General features: G+C 36.6%; 1 protein-coding gene across 2 annotated transcripts in view; it reads right to left on the bottom strand.

Moving 5' to 3' along the window:
- LOC109476516 (serine/threonine-protein kinase 33-like) overlaps positions 1-18,767 on the bottom strand; it is a 39,335-nt gene extending 20,568 nt beyond the window's left edge. Inside the window, exon 1 of one of the 2 annotated variants that reach the window (XM_019777495.1) lies at positions 18,514-18,767. Coding sequence is in view for 1 of the 2 variants with exons in the window: in XM_019777492.1 (XP_019633051.1) it covers positions 3,192-3,226 (35 nt within the window). In the remaining variant the exon portion in view is untranslated. Of the gene's footprint in view, positions 1-3,191; positions 3,344-18,513 lie in introns of those variants that run through there. The other variant, XM_019777492.1, reaches the window with a different exon arrangement.
- Between the last annotated feature and the right edge of the window lie 446 nt (positions 18,768-19,213).

Consider the following 19,213-nt stretch of genomic DNA (forward strand, 5'->3'; position numbering starts at 1 on the left):
TTCAGAACCAGAATTTTTTTTTTTTTTTTGCAAATCATAAAAAAATGAAGAGGCGAATCCGAGAACCAACAAATTAAATTGGTGTGGCCTAACTACTTGAAAGTAAATTAATTATTTTCCCACTTAAAAACAAAAACATATTTTTGTATACATGTAGTACAATAAATTTGTAATCCTTTAAAAAGTAAAAAAAAAAGATATGACTTTCTGTGAATTTATATTTTGTCTCATCATAACATAAGATTTGTTTAAATTGAATAAAATTTATGCACAGTGTACTTAGATTCCATTCAACTTAAACAGATTTCTTGCTTGAACAAGCCTTAAAATTCTCCTTACACAGTGTTTTAACAGAATTATTTTCTTTCGTCTCCTCAAACTAACAACTTAAAATTAAACTGGTATGGCCTAGAATACACTCAAGTAATTACACTAGTACCGGTAAAAAATACAAGTTGCCTACCCACCCCCCTCCCCACCTGAAGTGAAAGCGCCCGACCTGAAACCTGACCAGGGGTTATATTGTCCTAACCTACAGGGTGACTGCCTACTATGGCCCCCTATCAACGTTACAATAAAAACTCCCTGGCTAGTGTTGGGAGCCAATATAAACACTGAGGCTATTGAGAATAATAATGGGAGGGGCTTGGTATCACACAGGTGAAATCTCAGGTACTTCAACAGGTGATTCATGTGACAGTGTAGCTGTCTCTGTAACACCTGGAATATAACAAGGCAGATGCTCAGTACTTGTATTACAGTAGTTTGTTATGTGATCCTGAATAAAATGTTTGCCAGAGACTTTTCCTTAAAGATTTTTTTGTCAAATTTTACCGAATTTAAAAGTACAAATTTTCTAAGTTTTTCTAAGTATTTTATTGTTATCTAGTGAGAAAATACTATTATATGGCTCTAACAATGAATCATCTTGTTAATTTTAACCAGTCATGGTCTCAACATTTGAAATCTCAGTTATCTAATACAGTTAGTTTATATAGACAGGAAATGATATAAAACAAAACCTCCATACATGCATGGAGGTAATTACACCTTACCTACAGGAAGTTAGGTCAAAGGTCCCAGAAAAGATTATCTCACTTCCTGTCTTCAATTTCTTACTATATGCATATCTGTTGCCTTATGGGAGCCAGACAAGATCAAGAAATAAATTCCCAATAATGGAGTTAAAAACAAAAAAATTTGCAAAACAAATATTTCCTGGAGGTATGAGATCTTTGACTTCTTGTCCCTCATGTGGTTGATGGGTTCTAGAAAAGGCCCTGAAAGCTGCATAATTTGGGCAGGGTATGATTTTCAAGTCTTACATCAGCCATACTCAGGTTACAGGGAGCTGCAGGTCATTGACCTATTGCCACAGTCACTGTATATGGTCAAACAGTATACAAGTGACCACTTCTGCATAACAACCACCTGGCCATTGTGGTCACTCTTTGATGGTCCCTTGTTTTTCCCATTGACCCAAGCTTTAAGGGGTTCCGGTCAATACTATTAGTGACCACCTGTCTACTGTGACTTTTTCCTCAAGCCCATTGCATGAGTGGTCACTACAGACTTTCTTTCTAGATTTAGATATACATCTTTTTGCCAAGTCATCCGTCTTGAAAAGTAAAGATGCTACAACAGATAAGACTTAAAATTGATTAAAGTGGAAGAACAACTTTCTAAGCAAAGAGATAAGGTGACAAAATAAGATTTACATACTGTAACATACCACTCTACAAAAAAGGAAAGCTTAAGGTTTTGGATAAACACCTATTTCTTCTTAGTATTTACACTTTTTTAATGGATTGAGCGGTCATGGGTTCGATTCCTGGCATTCCTAGCAAGATATTATGTTCTTGGGAAAGGCACTTGACACAACTTACCTCACTCCATCCAGATGTAAAATGGGTACCTGACTTACAGTTAGTTAAATCCATTACTAGGTTTGGGAGGTAAAAGGCAATGGAAGGAGAGGGATGGGCTCTACCTTCCAATACAGTGCCCTAGACAATAAATTAACAACCCACTGCCCCTATGGCCTCAAAAAATATGAAACCCTATAAAGTTAAGCTACTTCTACACGCTCAAAACTGTTCAAATCACCACCTCAAAACAAAGACCACCTGAACACTTTTTTATGGTCCCTTTGATACTTTTCCCATTGACACAAGCATGAAGAATCCTGTCTATAACAGTGACCACCTGTCCACATAGACCTGACTTTATCAGTCCCTTGAGTAGTCTTCTTGTGCAGTCTTGACTGCACCTACTATTCAAAATGTCATTTGCGACCTTTCCAAAGGTTAAACACTAAACTAAATGATGAAGACAAAATGCGTGAACCATGTAGTAAATTCACCAGAATCCAAGGAAGAATAACTTAACCCTCGACCTTTTCAAGCAGACAAAACATAAACCGGGGTAGAGCTGGGTAATGTGAAAGGTGGTTCCGCTGAATTTAAGGCAGAAAATTTACGCGAGAACCATGAAATCTTTTCCCTCTCCCACTGAGTTCCCAGAACTAGTGACTGGTTTATGTAAAATAGTTATTGTTGGGCTGTATGTGATTAAATTGTGACCTATATTGGGAGCAGCAATTCAGCAAAATGTGCAATACATGTACATGTAGCAGTGTTAGCTATAGCCTCTACCAGGCTTCAGAGCGGCAAACAGTATAGGACTATCTCCCCTGGCATGTTATCTGTCTATTTGGCCAATTTCTAGTCTTTCCAGTCACCTCTGAAGCCTTGTAGAGGCTACAATAGTGCAGTACATGTAGGGCTGGAAATTCATTATTGGAATAGCTATGTGCACTGGTGCACCTAACCCCCCAAAATTTCTGGGCGCACATCGAAATATAATGAAATATAATGTCAGCAAACTCTATAGTGTCAGAGTCTCTTCAGAGCTCAAATCTAAAATTCTATTATTTTCAGCTGGCTTTTAAAGTATTTACATTACAAAGTAAGGTTTTGTTATTTTCAAAGTTAGCTTCAACAATGAATTACAACATTGCATAACATATTCTGTCCAGACAGATATACATTGTACAAACCCACAACTCAGTCACCCAAAACAAGTACTCAAAAGTACAACTGTCTCTTTACACACTTATTGGTCAAAGCATTGCCCTTTTACAAGCTTTCTATACTCCTTGTATTGTTTTATGGAGGTGACAATAAAAATACCTGAAGCCGCCATAGTTGGAGTCCCAGCTAGGCATTGTGGGCCATGTGACAGATTTTTCCTGTCGCTCCAAATTCAATCGCTTCCATTCAAAGTGTAAAAAATCCTGCTAAGACTTAAAAAAAGGAGAGCATTTTTTCTTCAATCAGAAGCCATTTTGTTCAAACTAACTCCTCATAATGACAGGGTATGTTAAATAGGTATAATTTCGTCAAATTACCCCCCATATAATGTGGACAGTACCACAAGAAATAGTCATAGGACAGTTATGAACAACTTGTCTCTAATTTTTTCTTTCAGTATGAATAGTCATACGACTGACATTGGTAAATCTTCCTTTATACACATATATGCAACAATTTGTAAATTTTTTAAATTTGTAGAAGAAAATGCAATGTTCAGTTTTCTTACCCCCTCTCTACAATGGACTAGCCCATGAAGACTACTTGTTCAACAGACAACCTGGTCAGTCCATTTTGGTCTCAGGGGACAGAAATAATTTATCAGGAACACGAGAAAACAACTTCACACTTTCAAACCCTACAAGAGCCCTAAACACCAAATGCCAACTGCAAAGCGCCAAACTGATTATATAGCACTAAGAATTACAAAATTACTATCTGTAAAATGCTTTGTCCTCTATAATGAACTAATATTAAAATCAACTCCTTTCCTAACCCCTTTTAATCAGTGCGGTATTAAGTTATAATTTTTAATCCCTTAGTTTCACTGGAGAAACAGGAATTATCAAGTGTACCTCAAACCCTGTGGCATGGTTACTTTGTGGTATGGAAGTATTGTTTAGAGTGGCTGAGCTGTTGGTTTGTGTGTCTGTCTGGACAGATAGAGAACATGTAGGTTGACAGCACGTGGGTGGGTGAAAAATTGACAGGCAGGATGACAGGTCAAAAAAATCTGACACAGGAAGTGAGATGAACCTAAGAGTAGGTTGATATAAAGTGGGTGGAGAAGATTGACAGGTAGACTGTCAGGAGGTTAAAAGGTCAGACACAGGAAATGGGGAGAACTTGCAGGTCAGGAAAACCATGGACAAAAATATCTACAGGAAGTCTAAAATCTCTAAACTCTTTTTTTTTCAAGGTATTTTTATGACTCACACATCTATTATTCATTCAATCTTTCCATATAGTGATACTAATCACTCTACAGTTTGCGTTCGTCATCACAAAGGAGTGAATAAAAACTAAGCCTTGGACAAATTTGATTGTCCGAGACACGTCCCAGCCTTCATAATCATTAATTTAAGTTCCCATGCTTGTCAATGTCTGTCAGATGTATTGTACAACATTCTCTCTTACTTAGGCCTAACAGGCTAACTTTACACAAATTACATACAAAGTAACACGCATCAATGTTATAAAATCACATTCAAGTTGACCCAACAACTCAAAACGTTTCTTTCTATAAAGAAGCAACATTTACCAAGATGACGTAATGTTGACTCGAAAACTTAGAGTTTGCCAGAGCCCAATTAGTCCGGAGAGGTTTGAGCAGCAAAGCTGCGTGTCTGACCAAACAACAGAACCATACAACACGACCCCTGACCCCTGACCTCCTTATTGTAGGTTACTCGACCTTGGCACAGTCACGTCCAAACCTCCAAACGGGGATTTTCTTGGCTTCTAAAGATATCTCGTAGACAAAAACGGCGTAAGTTTCTCGCGTGAGCGGTGAGAGCCTGCTAAAACCGCAAAATCTCCGTAGCAAGCTCTTTTGAAAAGAAGTGCCACCACTGTATTAGTACAAGATGGGGGAGGGGGGTCATTGTTAAGTCGGAGCCATTGTAACAGGTGTGAATGTGTGTGTGTGTGACTTTTTCACAGGTGTGTGCAGGTATTCAGGACAAGGGGGCAGGTGGGGGTAAGACTTTGGACAACGTCTCTTTTCAAGAGTTTCCGCGAGTTATTGTTGGGCACACTTGAGAGTACATTCAGTCAAGTGATATTGTGGCACAGTTTTCATACCCTGAATAGTCTGTGTTTCAACATTTTTACAGACTAAAAATAACATCTTTTCTTCTTGCTCTCTTGGAAATCAAACAAAAAAGGCACTTGAACTCAGCTAAATACATGCACAGAGATTGAGCACTTTTTTTAGAAAGTTTCTACATATGAGAAGATTCAGGAAGAAAAATAATTTGAATTTGGAAAAGTAGCTGATACTTTTTCCTTGCCAGCTGCACGGGCATTGAATTAATCTAAGAAGATTTTTCCTTCTTCTAGCTTTTTAACTGACAGTACAGATAAAATAATTTTGCAAAGAAAAATTTTCCAAATGCTTAAACATATTGCAAAAAAATGTGTCCTGCCAAATGACTACCAAAAAATTTCTTTACAAAGCTGGTAAAAAAAAAGAAGTCATATTCCCTTGTGAGTCCAATACTGTAAATAGTGAAACTTTTTTTATTAAAATTTTCAGTGGCTTTATTTTTTTTAATGGTGACCTCTCCACTGCAAATTCATAACATTGCTAGACAAGTGTGTCATCATTGTATGACTGCCATATACTGTACTGCAGAATAATGTTTTGAACACAACTTCAAAACACTATGAAAATGTCTCTTTTCTTCCTACCGCTAAATAAAACCACTGCACAAGTTTCACGACTTACAGTAACCATGGTCCGACACGTGCCTCTTTTGTGTCAAGCCCGCACTTCCCTTTTGAATGACAGAAGCGGTAAAGAACAGTTTTCTCGAGGGTCGACCGCTGTAGGTCACGGACACTTCTTCAAAAGGATATCCGAAACTTGCTAAATAAAGACTGAGACTTTGAAAACGGAGACGCGTGCACGAAAATAGAACCAGTACTTCCTGAGTGGTAAAAGTGGTCAAATGTGAGTCACAGACGTTTTCTCGAAAGACTATCCGAAACCCCTCCTGGTTACATAATGGACTGAGACAGTCACTTTGGAAATGACAATACAACACACAAAAATAAAACTGAGTATATCAAAGGAAATTCCATCATTAAAGTTTCAAGATCACAATGTTTCAAACCAATCTCAGAGAACAATCTTCAGATTCTTTGAAAAAATCTTCATATTCTTTGAAAAAATCTTTAGATTCTTTGAAAAAATCTCCAAATTTAAAAAAAATCTTTAGATTCTTTGAAACAATCTTCAGATTCTTTGGAAAATTCTTTAAATTCTTTGAAACAATCTTAAGATTTCCCAGAAAATCTTCAGCTTTTTCGACGACCTCCACTGGGGGTCATTATGGTCCGTTATGTGCCATGGAAGGTTTTCACAAAATCAACTTTGTAAGTATGAGCTGTAAAGGGCTACGAACATTTGTCCAAAGTGCAATATTTGTCCAAAATTAATCTGCAGGGTGTTACTTACTGTAAGCTGTAAAAGTCGTTAACTGCGATCGAGTTGCAGAGTTCTTTTTGAAAGGATATTCAAAACCGGTCCTCCTTGCTAAATACAGGACTGAGACTTTGAAAAGGAGACGCGTGCACAAAAATAGAACTACGGTCAACTGTGAGTCACGGATATTTTCTCAAAAGGATATCTGAAACCAGTCCTTCTTGCTAAATAAAGGACCGAGACTTTGAAAAGCAAGACACGTGCACAAGAATAGAGCCTGAGTTGTACCTGAGTTGTAGAGAGGTCCTTGTACACGTGGTGTTCAAATCTCGCAGAGCTCAACAGTTTTCCTGTTTGTTTTAAATGTAGGTCAAGTGTAGTGTCAAAGTTCCCACCGGTTACTTTTGAAGGTGGAGGTCAGGGAAAAAGTTGACAGAAACCACCATTTTAACAAAGCTTCCAAAGAAAAAATTATAGTTGACTCTAATATAGAATAGACACTACAGTTGAGGAATAGGGAGTCTTATTACAACTTTAAACAAGAAAACTTTGACTGAATAATTGGTTTCAAAACAAAACAAATATTCATTGATAGATTTTCCTACTAACTGAAATGTAGATTGCCAATTGGCCAGTAACAACATTGAACAGGAATTATATTATTATTAGGAACTTCACTCATTGTTGCTTTTCAAATATCTAGAATTTAATTACATGTCACTGGGATTCTAATAATTGTTATAAATCAAAAATAGAAAAGTAACTTTTACAGATACAGTTGTTACAACAGATTATTACTTTCAAAGAAACTTCAAAATCTATGGGTTAAAGTTTGGAATTTGACACTAGAGGCAAAACTATAAAGAGACTGAAACATTTCTACTCCCAGCTCCTTGTTATACATATTATCTGTGACTTTAATCGGTTTGTCTAGACTTTCAAACACCCCCTGCGGCCACGAATTCTGCAAAATCCCCCATTTTTCACCTCAAACTTTCTGTGTTATCAAGTGTTAAAACCTTTACTGAAAGTGGTTTTAAATCCCCCTTTTATCCCACACAACGCCACACTTTTCGGGCCCAAAGAGAAGCTTTTGTGGCCACACATTCCTTCTTTTATGTGATAGGATGCAATATTCTTCATGTTAATAGCATTATTTTCCGATGCCACAAAAGCCTTGGACTTGGTGCGGTTTAATGATTAGCTTTGCCGCCATTTTCTTTTCTTCCAGCTTCGCTGGGGTAGAAGTATAAATCTGTCAACGGAAAAGACCCTTTTCTTTTTTCCTTGGCCAAAGTCCAAAGTCGAACTTAACGTGGATTCTCTTGTCTGATATACACATGAATGCAACTGTTCATGGAATTCGTGCAGACTAGTATGCATGCAGTATTTTGCGCCTTGTTTGTACATTTCAGGGCAGCAAAACTGGATTTTCAAAACTCAATTTTCTAGTCATTCTTTTAATGTAAGAGTAATTATAAATTAGTTGAATCAATTCTAATAATATGTAATAAGCATTGCCATAGCATATACTGATATCTGTGAGGCAAAAATGTGATGTCACTGACAGAAATGCTTGTTTAAAATTTAGGCTGGTTCGATTCTATTTATGGGTGATACCCAAAAAATAAAGTGTACATGTAGCTTGCTTTCAGGCCATCTCAAATGTTTTGAGTATAAAATGATGATTAAAGTTTGCTAGAAATTGGCAGTAAAATTTCAATATTAGACAGATTTTCTCTTCCAGAATATCCTTTAAATTTGTTTTGCTGCCTTGAAAATGCATTGATTTGACGCCTTTAAACTCGCACCTTGAATTGCAATCTTGAAGAAGGACTACATGTAGTACTAGTACTTCTAGTAGTGACCTAAGAACATAGTAAGACTTGATCTACTTACCGAATCTTGAGTAGAGAAATGCTAACAAGTAACAAGTTGAGAACTATTCAATTTCATACTGGCATAATTTAAAACATTTCATCTACCAATAGAGCCATTTCTCTTGTATGAGATGTAAAAAAAAAAAAAGTCCAGCTCAAAAAATATGTCCTATGCACAACAGCATTCTGTTTATACTAGACGATGCGTGACTTTAGGCCAAGACAGTCTACAGACCGACAGTTAAATATTGATCTTACCGGACCAATTTCAAATGGTTTTCTGTCATATGTTTGACACTGGTTTGCACAACATCTGAATACACCTATTGTAAACTATGGGCAGTTAAATGTTTTTACGCCCTTGTATGTAATGGGTTTTGTGTAGTTGTTTGAAGAGTGGGTAGAATGCAAAAATGTACAAACAGAAAGAGAGTGTATTCTATTTACGAAATGACAATGTACTGATTTATGTGTGTGTGGCGAAACATTGGTTAATCCGTTAACTACTACACTGACGACCTTGAGTCTAACTTTTATGACCTTGAGGCATTTTTGACCTGTCGTGTGTCCATACTTAAATCAGAGGGGAGATACGGTTGAGAACCATTGCTAACGTACATTTCCATTTTTGTCAAGTTCAATGCCAAGACACACACACACACGTTTGAACCCCACCCAAAAGTTAACATCAAACTTTAACAGTAACTAAGCTACAAAAACCCAACACATATACATACTGTCAAATACATTTAGCCCAATTGTAATCAATGTTACTATATATATATACACATTAACAATTGCCTGATGCTACAACGTTAACCTAGACAACATCTAGCATCCATGTAGTTAATAGGTTAAGTGGTTGGTTTAGTAACTTTTGTTAACCAAAACAATCAACTAACTCAGACAATATCCAAAAACCTTGAAGCAAACTATATATGGATAAAATGAAGTAGATAATGGCCAAAAGTTGTGTAAAATTATATCAACATCATATTTCAGATATTAGATAATTATACATATAAAATATACATGTATAACAATGTACAAATGTATACCCACCTACACTTTGTGACTGACAGTTGAGAAATATGAACCGCATCCAATGCAAGACCCTTTTGTAGAGGACTAAAATCTTGTGGCTCTTTTCACAAAAGATTAAACAATATACATGACACTGAACCGATTCATGCATGTCAGTCCGTTTTGCATGATACTGTAAGTGCATATATTTTTGGAGTGGTTTAATTTTGTGGGTTAAGAAAAAAAGAGGTTTTCACCATGTTTGAAATTCATGTTTGAAACAGTTATGTTACGTACAACAGAAATACAAGACACATATTCGCATTGTCGTGATTTTGCTTTCCAAGAACAAAAACATAAAAATAAAACCATCGCAAACATTTCACGATGTACAGTACTAGTATTTGAATGTACGGCTGTTCAGCTGATATTGTTATAACTGTCGCCAACCACCCAATACCCAGTCTTGTCTAATTTACAGTTGCGCTGCATTTCGTCAATAGCCTCTGACAGTGCATACAATGCTTATCCTCAATTATTAAACCCAGTACTTGGCTCCAGACTATACAAATGTACATTCTAACCTCTACAATTTATTCCTTGGGGAAATCTCTCAAAGAGCACGGTATTTAGCTGACTTTTTTTAAGACGTAATTTTTGCGTGTGATTTAGTTTTTCCCATTGTCATTGGCATTTTACAATGGAAGAGTTGCAAATTAGTGTCGTCTAAGAGAATGTCAAAGAACTTGTAGAATAGTTAGATTGACACGCATATGACACTTATCTTATATACAGACACATCTTATATAAGAAGAAATATTGTATTATATAATGCCAAGGACATTTCATAATAATTCCTCCATTGTAAGAAATGGTGCACATGGGAAAGATTTTTTGCAATTATGGACGCATAATATTTACATTGATATCAAACATTACACATAGAAAATTCAAACATAGTGACCATAAAATAGCTTGAAACAGAATATCTATACATGACAATTTGTATAAATAGTACTTTTAAAAACTTAGTTATTCACTAAATTTGCAATAAGTCTGTTAAGTTAATATATTTTGCACCCTGTATTATTATTTAATAATTTATCAGTTTGCAAGAAATCGTATGACAATGTATGCACATTTCATTATATAAGACATGTAGAAATGAAAAAAAAATTGAACTCTTTTTTCAGAGTTTTCAAGTGCCATGACAACACTTCACACAAAGATATGAAAAAAAAATAGAACAAGCAATAGTAAATAAAATCTAACCAGCTAAACTAAAAGTACATGTATATCATATTCCTTTTTAAGTTACTGTAAATCACTTTATATTCACAATCACAGTAGCAAAATTTTGCGGTCTAAGAAAATGGACATGTTCGCAGTACAGAAGGAAGAAAGTTGGCAAACTATTTGTTCACGGTAATGATAAATTTGCAGTCCAGAAGTGACCGCGAAAAACGAGAATATAAAAGCACTGCGAATATAAAGTGATTTACAGTATTCAGATTAATTACCATAAAACCACCCTAGTCTAGACACATGGACCCCACCTGCTTACACACTAGAATTAGACCTTGTTTCACAATCTCTACTGGCAACAGTGCACAATATTTGTCAAGGTGAAATACAGCCGCGCTAATAAAACCTTTCTTTTCTCTTTAATTTTTTATCATTGGCCGATTTACGAGGACTTAACTTCTGGAGCCTTAAGTAGAGGGTGTGGCGAACGATTACTGGTCAAATTCCGCTGGAAGTAAGAGGGCCACACCTGTTTAATGACTCGAACAGGTGGCAGAATTTTAAGAGGAAATTGAGAGTGCCCCCCTCCCCAGTCTCCCACTACTAACAACTATAAGCATCTAATATATAATACTGTAGCACCAGTAACCACATACATTTTAAAGGCATCCAATACAATTTCAAGGTGGCAATAGATATAATAATTTATAAATATCCTGGATGGGGAAATCTGTCTGATATTGGCAGATTTCATTTTGCTATTTCGTGATCATTTCATAATCGAAGTGTTTCAAATAGCCCCAAAACAAGCTACAGGAGGCGTCTGTTTATTTTTTGCGTAGGCCACACCAATTTAATTTGTTAGTTCTCGGATTCGCCTCTTCGTTTTTTTCTGATTTGCAAAAAAAAAAAAATTTGATTCTGGTCCTGAATCAACTGAAAAATGCTCATGTTTTGCCCCCCAACAGTTGAGGAAAGTCCTTTTCTTCCTAGTTGTTACAGTTTTCCCATCTATCATTGCAGTGGTTTGATTAAAAGTTCAAAATTCAATGTTTAAATTTTAACCCAGCCTTTTGTGTTGACTTCATGGCTCATTTTGTAGCATTTAAGCCTATAATAAGATGCCTAGACCTGTTTTTATTTTTATTTTTTTTCGCCCTGTCGCTTCATATTTTTTCTGAAAAAATCCGAGAACCAACAAATTAAATTGGTATGGCCGTACCACACAAAAAATACATGTAGCAGCCTATGATACAAAACAAGCAACCATCAGTGACATTGCAGTTTTGTCTCATAGAGGAATGATTCAACTTACTACGTTAAAAGAATGACGAGAGAATTGACTTTAAAAATCCAGTTTTGCTACGGTAACCCTAAACTTGCATTGGATTCCTTTAACCCTCTTAGAGCCAAGAAACAGTAACAAAGCGCTGCTGCAAGCCTTGCTTTTGAAGGTTAAATGAGAGATGAACAGGTTAAGGTGTTCTAGAACTTTTAAATTATGATGAGAAATTTTGGCATTGTTTTTGGGATGTACCATTCTGTTGAAGGAGAGGGAAAACATCCAAACATATTGCAATTTTAGGTAATAGGTTTTGGACAAGGTTTAGGTTTTGGACAAGGTGTTCTATAACATTATAATTTTTGAAGAAATCTTTGGGAAATGTACAACATACATTTCTATGGTCAAAAAGGTCAAAAAGTATTGAGATTTTAGGTACAACAATTTCTGGAAAGGGACACTGCATGTAAAATTGAGAGAAAATCTAATTACATTGCTCGAATAGACATACAAAGCCATCAGAGAAGTGGTTGAAAAGAAACTTAACGTCATTTTCAAGCTGCCGCACCTTTTGTGCTCAACTTTTACGTAACACATTCATGGGATATACGAGATGTTTGCTTCACAACAGAAGACTAGTGTTTCTCTCGTTCAAATTGCCTGAGAAACTTTTCAGACTTCAAAAGGTTTTAATATATCCGACAGGGATTTTGAGATGTAACACCTATTGCTTTTGGATGAGTAATACTGTTCATATCTTCAAATCTGTTACATTTTCCCTAACATATTTAGCCAGTAGTGTACTAAATACAAATAGTAATTTTTGTCAACGTTGTCGTGTAACTTGTTAAGAACTTGACTAATGTAACAAGTTTATTGCATGTTCTTGCATAGAAAATTTAGACATGCAAGAAATTATGCATTTTGATGCCAATTATCGTTTTTCAAACTCTTACAATGACTTACAGTTGCAGAATTTCACTGTGTAAAGACTGAAATCACCAAAATTTGTTACCAAGCACAAGCTAACAAAGTTAGTAGCAAGGTCAAAGACTATATGAGAGAAATTAACCTTCTCCCTGCTGCCTAACCCCTTAATCAAGAAAAATTTGGTCCCAAATGGCTACCTTAGCATGCAAAAGGTTAAGGTCAAGGCCTTTTGGAAGATAACTTCGTTAGGTGCACAACACCTGCAAAAATGATTCAATCATGGGGAAACACACGAACGAACACTCGTGTGAGCTGTAACAATATTTGCAGAGATGGGGAGGGGGGTTGTTTACTGCCAGAGATGTTGACGAAGACTCCTGTTGCTAGGCAACGTTTATGCGTGCGACAGAAACCAATATCTGGTCCGTGAAGAGGTATGATAAGCGAGCGTGTTTATCCTGTTCTGCTTGAGTACAGAACACACACGCAGCGCCACCGACAAATATATCCGCGCATGTGCCGGGGATAGCGCTGTTTATTTTCATCTTCACTGCAATTTGGAAATGCACGGTAGTTAACAGGGCTCTGATTGCTTTGTTTGATTCTTTGAGTGCCTGCTTCTTGCAAAAAGGGGGAGCAAAGATCGCCCGAGCGCGGGCAGAAATTGACAGAAAAGCTCTTTCCAACCAGCGAGCGAACAATGGGTGTCGGTGTGATCGACCGCCGCTTGAGGGGGGCAGATACCAGCGTATCCATGTTTCCGTTAAACAAAGCGTATACAGGATCGTTTACCGAGCTCTATTCCCGTGCCAAAGGTACACGCAGCGCATTCACCGCCTCACGGCTGCGTCTTTACCAAGCGTGGGTAATGCCCACCAATTTTCCGCCCTGTCAAAACTTCAAACAGCGCTAAAAACACCTACCCCGAGCCCGGTTATCTAAAATGTGCGCAAACACTGCTTTCGCCAACACACTGATAACGCCTAAAACGCGTACGTACGTCACATATGTAAACCCTCCGACATCCGATCCCGTAACCTTAGTATAGAATTCAATTGACTGAGTCCAGCCTTTCTTTTCAGTTCTGGAAACCAAGTCTGCGTCCACTTATTCATAAACCTCAAACCATAAACCTTGGTTAAATAAATGCCGACTCCCAACCGGTCAAATTCCATATCATAATCCGTCCAACCAAATTTGTTTATGGAATGTCTGTAATAGTAGAAGGCCTGTTTTTGTGAAGGAATATGTCAAGAAAAATACAGTAGGAAAGTTTTTCTCTTAGCGACAATGGATTAACGTGTGTTGGTACAACGGGTTTATGTAAATGGCTTAAGGTTGGACAGTTGATTGATTTTATTATCTACGCAAATCCATACTTGTTACAACAAAGTTCATTTAGAAGAACTAAAAAAAACTGCTTGAATTTTGAACTTGTTTGATTTTTACCTCTTAAAATCATTAAGATCACAAAAAAGAACTAAGCAGAATATGAATGACACAGGCAATAGATATCTATTCTAATATAATTAATTTCTTAAGACGATATTAAAATTTTACCTTGTCTGTTTGCAAATGAAAGCCAGGAGCTTTGAGTCAGTTCAACAGAATTTTTTAGTTTCTAGTAACGAATACATCAACAGAAAAATTTACCTGTAAAGTTATGCAACAAATAGTTACCACAATTCACTACAGAATCCATTTTTATATGTTCTAGAACAAGGTATGGCTTCACTGTTCATAATTTTATTTTCTTGAAATAACTTTTTGTTTGTGTCAAAGTTGTAATTCTTTTTATAGTATCATCTAGCCGAGAATCCATAGAATACCAGCTAGCAATACTAGAGTTATATTGACCTTTAGTCAAGAAACTGTTAAGAATTTGAAATTGTTTATTGTCAAGGTCGTGGCTATGTTGACAGCAGAGAGGATTATGGGAGATTTGTCAACAGTGTTATGAGAACAAGGTGACTGAGGTGTTTATGCAACCTGTAAAGAATTCTGTTTCATAAACATCAATGGAACATGACCAACATTCTCTAAATAGACTTTACATTTTCAGAAAAACAAGCTTAACACTTAGGTTTGAAAGCATGTTTTAGGTGATTATTTTCAGAAGAAAAGTTGAGAAGTTGAATCCAAAATGTTACATTTATGAAATTACAGATAACATAAACATTATTAGTAATAGAGGTTTAGAAATAAATAGATACATTCATTTCTTTGGAACAACCCGTGAATTGTCTATTATTATAACAATAATTTTTACCTTTTCAATATGACTCCTGGTAATTGAAACACACTACTGTAAAATTTGACAGTAACTTGACCCTATGTCCCAGTTATAGAACACAGTTGGGGGTCTAATTTTGGATTACTGTTCAAGTGGTTTACAATTCAATTATAACAATGAGCAAAATATCTTATATCATTCAGACAGTTAGGTAGGGGTTGACCCCAAAAACTTCACAGAATGAAACCATCATTTTTTTTTTATTAAAGCAAATATATAAGGTGTAAAAAATTGATTTTGTATAAATGAGTGGATGGGCATCAAATTAAAAATAGTCCTGACCACCCCTTTTTTGAAAATTGTGAATGGAATCACCTTATGAATTGTCTGTACATGTAATATGCAATCTGGAGTGACCTTAAACAAAAATGTAATCATTCCAAAATCACCTTCCCATATTTCGTGTGAACAACGTAATTTTCCCACACAAAGGGTTGGGTGGAGCACGGAGGTTACGTGAGACTGGTGGACAACCGACCAATGATTGAGTTTTCCACACGACTTAATAGGAATTACTCCCATGGGAGTCGTAGTAATGAAAAAAATCACTTTGAAATGAGCTGTCATCACATGGGTGGCCACAGTTTTGGGCGAGTTAGTGTGTATGCTTGTCCAGACTGAGTAGGTTGACAGCACATGGGTTGGGGAAAGATTGACAGGCTGTCATAAGGTCAGACACAGGAAATGGGGGTGAAATTGAAGGTCCAATAATCATTATAATTTGTCCAAGAGTCAGCAGGAATTAGGGGTGGACATGGGAGGAATTCAGGAAGCCAAGGATTATATGAATGTAACCTACCAACCCTGTTAAGTTTCTGTCCTAGTTCCAATTACAGTATATCATAAATTCACAGAAACTGAAAAAAACACTCCCTAGAATTCTGCAATCTCTGATTTCTTCTTTTGTTTTCCAAATCGCAGGTGGGTAGGAAAATCTTACCACGGCACTAAAATCCATTCAATCATTCCATGAATGCAATAAAAATTTAATCAGGATACAGACTGTTAGTGTTAGAATGCATTATGTTCAGTCATTACAATAGGCCAAATGATACCAGACTGAAGACCTATAATGTTTTCCTTCTCTAGAGACAGATCAATAATATCATTCTAGAACGTTCAGTAATGTACATATGTAGAAGTTCTTCCTGAACCACAGTTCTTCCTGATAAACTGGAAGTACATGTAAAATACCATCAAAAATAAAATGATGGGTACTTGTTAATGTAATACTTTATTATATGACAACTTAAGCTGATACCAATTAATCATAATATATATTTATCTTATCTTTACCAAATGAGTGTTTGTTTCTAAGAATAATTTCCAAGGCTTTAGTCTTTTAGATCCAAGTAGTTACAGGTTTGCCACTTTTGTGACTTATAATTGCCCATATGCATGCTCATGTTGTAGTTCACAGTATATATTGACCTGTATGGCAAATAACTATACATGGTTTCAATACTGCAGCTGCAATTTTCCATTTATCTTACCCTGCTGCCACACTGAAGTAACCAATCGTTAGAGAAATGGCTACTTCAACATGCTAAAGGTTAACCTTTCCAACATCACTTACTGTAAATCCTGAAATATTTGCAGTACTTTTAAGTTTCGCAACCTAATAGCACAAAATCATAACACTGCAAACATGTGTTAATAAACTGTTATGTAATACTTAACTGTACTACAGAATTGTTTCAACTTGCATTTACTGTAAAGTGCTGCAAAAACCTTCGTAATCACGCGTACCATACAATAAAAAAAACTGCAAAAGTACCGCTACCAATTTCTCAACAACAAATTCTACTCAAGCTAGTTGTTGAAGACAGAGCAGTTACTGTATCACATAACGTCATTATACCATTGGTCAAATACAGTTTGAACAGGTGTCTTTGCACGTTTGTCGCGATATAATGTGAATTGCTTTGTGCTTAGAGAGAAAAGGTTGCTTTGGAGTGGTAGTCTGAGTAGAAACAAAGGATACAATTAATAATACATTGTACTTTTGAAATGAAAATGCATGGTTTAGACACAGTTGCCCCCCTCCCCTCAAATTCAAATGCAGCTGTTATAAAATAAACGCAGCTACTGGGCAATGTTGGCGTCTTACCAGTCTATATATTATGAGGGAAAAAACGATGCAATTTAAAAATGGCCATTCTTTCAAGTAGAATAATGCTACTAGCAGTCTATTTTAGCTACAAGAATGTATACCTTTAGTTAACATACTTTATGAACTAATGGGATACTTCAGGAAATATCTATACATTTTATAAGGATAATACAATACACACATCGCATACACACACAACACACACACATACACACTTTCTCTCTCTCTTACATATACACACACACGCACACACACACATACATGTACACACACACACACACACACACATACACACACACACACACACACACACACACACACACACACACACACACACACACACATACATACACACCCGTGCACACACACACTTACAGTACAGTAATGAGTTTCTCTCTTGCCTATCACATATTTTTTATCATCATCATACAATATTGAACTGAAGTGACATTTTATCATAAGGTTTCAAAAACCTTGTAAATATACTACATGTATAACTGCAATATACTTGAAGTTTGATGTTTTACTATACTATAATATAAGTTTATTACATGTGACAATCAACACTTGATATAAAGATATGATCTGTATTTTTCTATCCAGTTGTAAGACCACATTTTTGTGTAATACTACTAGAAAGGTATCCCACTTCATCTTAAATGACCAAACCTGCTTATTATCTAGATAAAATCTCCCATGTTGGACCTACCGTAGGCTAAGCTACATCGGGACGCTACAATGTTTTTATAATGTTCACAGTCTGATTCTTCTGAATTGCTACATTTGCAACAATGTGTCAACCGGTTAACCCCGTTCTAGAACCACAAATTTGAACCAAAACACTTCCCTAATGCTTAAATATCTCTTTTGGAGGGATAAATATATCAGAAACGGTGAACATGTGCTTTATGGTGCATCTGGAACACCTGCTGAAAGATTGACAGCTGAAACCTTACCGGCCCACCTGTAGCAATAATCATGTAAATTTCACCTACAATCGGTCGCCATAGCAACTGCCAAGCGTTCGGGGAAGCCATACGATTCCAAAACAACCCCAACACGTGTGGGGAGGGTTCTCAAAGCGTGGGACCAGAGCAGGAACTCATAAAGCGCTGGTATTTCTTAAGATCGCGAGGGTAAGAAGAAAGGAGTTTTGCCAAGACTGTCAACCTGGATCAGTGCAAGACGATCTGCACGTTTCTAGGAGCAACCGGTTGGCGTCACTCACCTTGTAAGTCGTGTTACAGTCGGATTCCGGCTACCAGCGTCCGTCTCACGTCTCCTAGAAGACTCATAACTCGCCCAGGGGTGTTAGGTCGTCGTTTCTTGGCATGTTTCTTGAAGGAGAGCTGCTCAAAGTTGTGGTGGTGGGAAAACTTCTCCGGTTAGGGGTCGCCATCGGGAAACCGCGTTTGCGCAGGTCTTCTGCGCACCTGGCTCCTTTTGTGCCATCCAGCTCGCTGATTGGCGGAGAGTTTACGGAACAGCCCACTTTTCACTATAGGGGTGTTTTTACCCAAATGTCAAATACTGTAAATGCTTTTAGATTTTATTGCTCTGGTTAACAAGAATGCTTTGTATCGGCAAAAAGAATATGTCTGCCAACAAAACTAAATTCTTGTATGTAGAAACATTCTTTGATTCTTCAAGTCAATGTGTATTTGCTATGTCTGGCCAAAACAGCAAGATATATGATCACTTTTAGTTTGAAGTTTTATAGTACGTAATTACGTCAGGCATGCGATATAAAATATGTGTTTTGAATCTAGCAATAATGAAAAAAATATGTTTAGATACACGTTGATGAAGTTCAGAACTTCACTGTGCAAGAGATTTGTAATAAAACGTCTGGCTCCGTGACTTTTTAACGTCAACTAAAATTCAATTGCAAGTGTTCTGAATGGGCCGGAGTTCGCTATTAAATCCTT

This window comes from Branchiostoma belcheri, unplaced genomic scaffold, assembly GCF_001625305.1.
Source record: "Branchiostoma belcheri isolate BF01 breed outbred unplaced genomic scaffold, Haploidv18h27 scaffold38, whole genome shotgun sequence".
NCBI lineage: Eukaryota > Metazoa > Chordata > Leptocardii > Amphioxiformes > Branchiostomatidae > Branchiostoma > Branchiostoma belcheri.